Source organism: Gymnodraco acuticeps, unplaced genomic scaffold (assembly GCF_902827175.1).
Source record: "Gymnodraco acuticeps unplaced genomic scaffold, fGymAcu1.1, whole genome shotgun sequence".
Classification (NCBI taxonomy): Eukaryota; Metazoa; Chordata; class Actinopteri; order Perciformes; family Bathydraconidae; genus Gymnodraco; species Gymnodraco acuticeps.
Genome location: NW_022989862.1, coordinates 223,955 through 229,702, shown reverse-complemented (window position 1 = coordinate 229,702; position 5,748 = coordinate 223,955). Strand labels below are relative to the sequence as shown.

The 5,748-nt window shown below is 39.9% G+C and overlaps 1 protein-coding gene across 1 annotated transcript; it reads left to right on the top strand.

Moving 5' to 3' along the window:
• Positions 1-3,180: 3,180 nt before the first annotated feature.
• LOC117563167 (anthrax toxin receptor 1-like) lies at positions 3,181-5,401 on the top strand (the record flags this gene model as incomplete). The annotated part of the gene is given in 1 exon segment (XM_034241349.1): positions 3,181-5,401. A coding segment is annotated over 1 exon segment (252 nt), but the record flags the coding sequence as incomplete, so codon positions are not given.
• Positions 5,402-5,748: the final 347 nt, after the last annotated feature.

Genomic DNA, 5,748 nt, shown 5'->3' with positions numbered 1-5,748 from the left:
ATAAAGCCCATGGTGTGTGTGTGTGTGTGTGTGTGTGTGTGTGTGTGTGTGTGTGTGTGTGTGTGTGTGTGTGTGTGTGTGTGTGTGTGTGTGTGTGTGTGTGTGTGTGTGTGTGTGTGTGTGTGTGTGTATATAACTACATAATTCAGCAGCGATAGACCCGGGTTACGATGAAGTTATCTATATTTGAAACCAAGTAAGCAGTTTTGAATGTGAGTGTGTGTGTGTGTGGGTGTGTGTGTGTGTGTGTGTGTGTGTGTGTGTGTGTGTGTGTGTGTGTGTGTGTGTGTGTGTGTGTGTGTGTGTGTGTGTGTGTGTTTGTCATCAGAACCACATCCATTACACTGACGTCAGAGTACAGTATGAGGTAGAGCTAGTATTTTTCTCTCTCACACACACACACACACACACACACACACACACACACACACACACATCCCATACTGTAAGTACATTGCTCCTTAGGGAAGCATTTAGCTGGCTAAAGGACATGAGGTAATACCTAAAGCAGACTTCTGCCAGGGCTGTCTCCACCAACGCTGTCTCTCTCTCTCACACACACATACACACACACACACACACACACACACACACACACACACACACACACACACTTTGCCCAGGCCTAGACAATTTTATGACCTTGGTAAGACTGTAGACAGTGGAGGAGGTCAGTGTTAGAAAACGAGTGTGTGTGGTTTATTTTAATCCAGGAAAATGTTCATGGGTTTAAACCGCAGCTGGGCGCTAACAGAGCGATGGACATGAAGCGAAACTCAAGTTATTTTTCTAAAATACTCTCGAGTAACTTGCTTGCATAATCACAATCAGGATCAGAAATAGTTGATTTATTGTTATATTCATGTAAACATCAAGACGTTAAAGTATAAATGTGCATACTTATTTAAATAAATACTAAGATAAAATAGTTGACAACCAGATAATCGCTTGAAATGTAAAGTTTAATAACGGTATTATTCCTACAGTGATATCGTACAGTGAATAATTGCCCAGGTTATATAGCTGAGTATAGTTGATTGGAAAACCAAAAGGGTAAGCATCAAACCACTGGGTTAATATGTAGCCACAACAAACAACCAGTTAGCCTAGCGTTAGTCAGACCCAGACTGACTAAAACACTCATAATTCCTTAATTTCATAAGTGCATGTTGCTCAGAGGAATGTAGTCTCTGCACATCTTTCCCTCGGTAAAAAGGCAAGAACAGAATCTCATATTTTTGTTTTTTTGTCGAGGTCTAGGAATGCCAGACTGGATAAGTGGCGACAGACCAGAAACTGGTGGTCGTCGCTAAATTCAGGGCATTTTTTGCAAACTTTTGTTTGAGTTCACAGAAGATAATTTACAAGTCGGTGTAAATACAATAACTTTCCTATGTGGCCGTTTCCGAGAGGAGTGTATCGTACATGTAGAGATGATTGGTTAAATGGAAGAGGACTAAAGTGGATGGTTGAAGTAGAGGGAGATATTAAGGAACTGTCTCATTCCAATTTGGTTTATTTTGATTTTTACTCATTCTGGTACTATTTTCTCTCTTAATCTCCGAAGACCTTTTTTATCCCTTCTTACTTTCACTCAATTCTATTGTGTTCTATCTGCAAGAATGTACACTATTGCAGATAAACATAAATATGGTCCTGTCATGAATATTCTCCATAGAAATGTCAGTAAATAAAAACGCTTCTTAAAACGCAGGGAAAATACTTTGTATATAATGTTTAAGTTGGAAATAGTTGTTCTCATTCCACACAGCTTTGTGAATTCCCTCATTTTCCACTCTGTAAAACCTTGATCCTGTGGCCCCAATCACTGGTTATTAGTGGATTAACATTACTTCACTTCGCTCCGGCTGCAAACCACATGTAACTGCGACGCAGGGTAGGGTTACTATGGCGAGAAAGACCTCTGTGAACTTGTGGTTAGGGTAATATTATACGAGCAGCTCAGGAGTGAAATGTGATTTCTGAAGGAACCAATTCATTTGTTTTACAGTCTGATAAGTCAACTGTTAAAACTTTACAACTTGACTGCTTCGCCTCATACACCCTAACCCTAACTCTTGTTACCATAAAACCTGATGTAATATTACTGTTTGGGCTGAAGCTGTGGACCAATAGGCAGATAGATATATCCCTCAATGCAATGCCCATTATTTTTGAAAGCCCAATAGTCCGAATTGGCCTTTTGGACCGTAGGCCATTTGTCTGACAGACGTTCCAAAAAATACTGAAATTATGTAAAAGGCATGACCTTCTCTTTTGTTAACCCTAACCCTAGTTTAACCCTATCTGTTCTTATGTAGAACCTAACCTTATTTTAAAGTGTGGGCCAAAGTTTTGGACCAACAGGAAAGATGGATTCATCCCTCGACGCAATGCACATTATTTTTAAACCCAAATGGTCCGAATTGGTCCGAATGATTCTATTGGACTCCAGGCCATTTGTCCAAAAGCCTGTTAGCTATGGTTCCAAAGTCTAATTTCTTAAAAACATACATATAAGATGAAAAAGGCAAGACTTTCTCTCTTCTTAACCCTAACCCTTGTTTGACCCCTTCCCTAAAACCTAACCAATCACATACCAATGAAGGCACCAAATACTAGCCAATCAGAGGCAAATCAGGGCGGGTGATCCGTATGCTGGTGGTAAGAATAAAAAGGGAACGTCCTGTTTGTTGCAGACAGTTCATACCTTCAGAGCAATGGGGCTTTGTTTTGGAAATAATGGTTTGTCAGACATATGGGCTTTCAGTCCAATAGGACTTCTTTTGGACTGTTGGGGTTTCCGAATAAAGTTCTTTAGGAACCACAGCTTATTTTGGACAATTGGGGTTTCGGAATAAAGTTCTTTAGGAACAACAGCTTATTTTGGACAATTGGGGTTTCGGAATAAAGTTCTTTAGGAACTACAGCTTATTTTGGACAATTGGGGTTTCAGAATAAAGTTATTTAGGAACAACAGCTTCTTTTGGACTATTGGGATTTCGGAATAAAGTTCTTTAGGAACTACAGCTTCTTTTGGACTATTGGGGTTTCGAAATGTAGTTCTTTAGGAACTACATTCTGTCCCCATTCCTAGAGCCAATAAAAACCAACTCATGTCACGATTTGAAGTCAAACTTGTCCTTAATCTAACACGTCTCTTTCCTTTCCGTCTTATAGGGTCGATGCATCAACTTCACAAGAGTGAAAGATGAGGCCAAGGCTGCCCCACGCACCCCGATCCACAAACCCTCCGCCCCTCCACCTGATTACCACCCTGTTTCCTCCACGCCATCTCCCACTGTGGCCAGCCCTCCTTCCAGATCACCTCCAGTACCAGGACAGGTTCTCCCAGGACCCCCACCAGCCCGTACCCCTCCTGGACCTCCCTGTGCACCCCCATCACGCCCTCCACCCACCCTCCGACCCTGAATCACAAAGACAAACCTTTCCCACCCCCCATCTATGCACCCGCTTTGAAATCAGAGACTTACCGCTCTGTTGGCCAGTTCTTTCAGTTCTGAAGGTTCAGGTCGTCGTCGCTGCCAAAGATACTCCTGCTATACGCCAAAGATCAGCAGTACTTTCTATCCCAGCCTTCTTTTATGGGAGAGTGTCAAGTCCAACTGTAATTTAGCAGTATTCGTCAAACATGCTACGACTTAGCGTGAACAACTTGGGAGAAGGAGAATGTATAAATACCTTTGTCATTGTTTTGTGCAAAAATAAGGCTGGATCCCCTTTACAATTTAGAAAAAAATCAGTTTGACTTAATGTTGTGTCCAACAAATAGGGCAAATGTGGGGATTCGGGGAAATATTTGACTTAATGTTGGGGTTTGTTAGATCACGGATGATTGTTGCTGGACAGCAAAGCATGTAGGGACAGGAAGTCCGAAGAAGAAGAAGAAGAAGAATGCAATGGATGATGCAATGGATGAAATGTCTTTGTTGTCTTTATCAACTACTGAGGCCATTGTTGGAAGAGAAATCTGAGTAACGAGAGTAAACCTTGAGATGAATGGATTGGCTTATTTCTCCTTTGCTGTGACGGTGAATCAGAGGTTTTGGGAAGTAGTTTCATAGAAATGTCTGTTTGATAATGGTGTTGAGTAACTAGGATAAAATCATATCTGCTTTTTTAATGAATATGTGGACATTGCAAATTGATTTCAGTGCCAAATTGATTCTTAAGCTTTTTGCGATGTTGTGTTTTCCCGAAAATGTTAAGAGATTCCCACCTTTTGATACAGAAATGTTACAGTTACGGGATTTTGTGTTCCAGTTTTTGTACCATTCAGCCAAAGGGAAGTGTACAGATGTTTTATTGAAGGGATGCTTTTACAATATGTGTTTGAGATGCATTGGAATGTTACATGGTTGATATCTTTGAGGCTTTGGATTTGGTCCTTTTCAACTAATTTAGAATACAGCAGTATATATTGTTGGTATCTGCGCACATAGACTGCTGGACAACTACAGTATGTATTCATTTTTGTTAGCATTGGAACATCGATATTGAACAACCAGAAATCAGGTCTCATCACATTTTTTTTACATTATCTGGATACTGTACTTTGATACCAATAGGTGTGTTTTATGTTTTCAGTTCATCATCACCGGTCACATTGCAACTGCAGGGCAGTTCAAAGAGCATCTAATTTATTTTACTCCCCAGAGAAATAGAGGAGAGTACTTGAATATCGACAAGGTGTCCAACCAGCAAGACGGACACTGTGCACAGAATTTAGAAATGCAACAGCTAGCCAGTTAAAAGTCATTTAAGGCTTACCAGCGTTTCACAACCCCTCAGCTACACTGAGAAAAAATGTGATTTCTTCAAAGTTAATTTGTTCATGTTTCTTTTTTAAAAGTGTGATTCTTGGTGTGTATTACACACTCTTAGCTCGTTGCTAGCAGGTGAAAAGGCGCCGCTAGCGTCCATGTTAGCGCTGGCTACATTGTTAATTGGGTGGGGGGAATGGCACCAAAAAAATGAAAAAGATTGTGATTTGAATGTGTAAAAGTGTGGTTGAAAAAAAAGGGGGTTGAAAACGCTGAAAACGCTGATATTCCTTCAATATCCAGTGCATTCTGGAAGATACTTCTTTTGTTCATTTTTTATACTTTTTTTTTATGTACTTCATTCAGTTATGTCATGTACCGTTGTGTTTCTACATGCATTCATTATCGCTCTAAGTGCCTTAAAATTGAGCTCAAAGTGTCCAACCATCCACATGAACGTTTTAAAATTAACTTAATTTGACTGATAAACCAATACAGCTCAGGTTAGTTAGAAGTTGCTATAAACAAATCAAATGGATTGTGATGCCTTGGAATGTTTGTCCTTATCCACCTGTTTTAAATGATTTCGAATGTCGAATAAAACCCATTTAATGGTCGATTTCAGTCGTTTTCTTTACTTTTATAATGCCTTAGACTGGGAAAATTGGTAAATCACACGTGCCCGAATTTGTTGGTTAAACTTGATGTATTAAACAACTCTATATGATAAGGTTATGGCATGGAAAATGAACTTTGTTGCTTGAGGAAAGAGTACATTTGTCCCCAAACTTAAGAAATGTACGAACTGTATGTTAACTTTAAAACAAGTCAAAGTATTGATGTATAGATGGTGCCAAGTAGGGCCTGATAACAGCCATTTAATCAGCTGATAACATCCAAAGAGGGTGGACAAAAAAAACTGATATGGATAAAACAATCCCGGTTTTCCAGTAACTTCTAACAC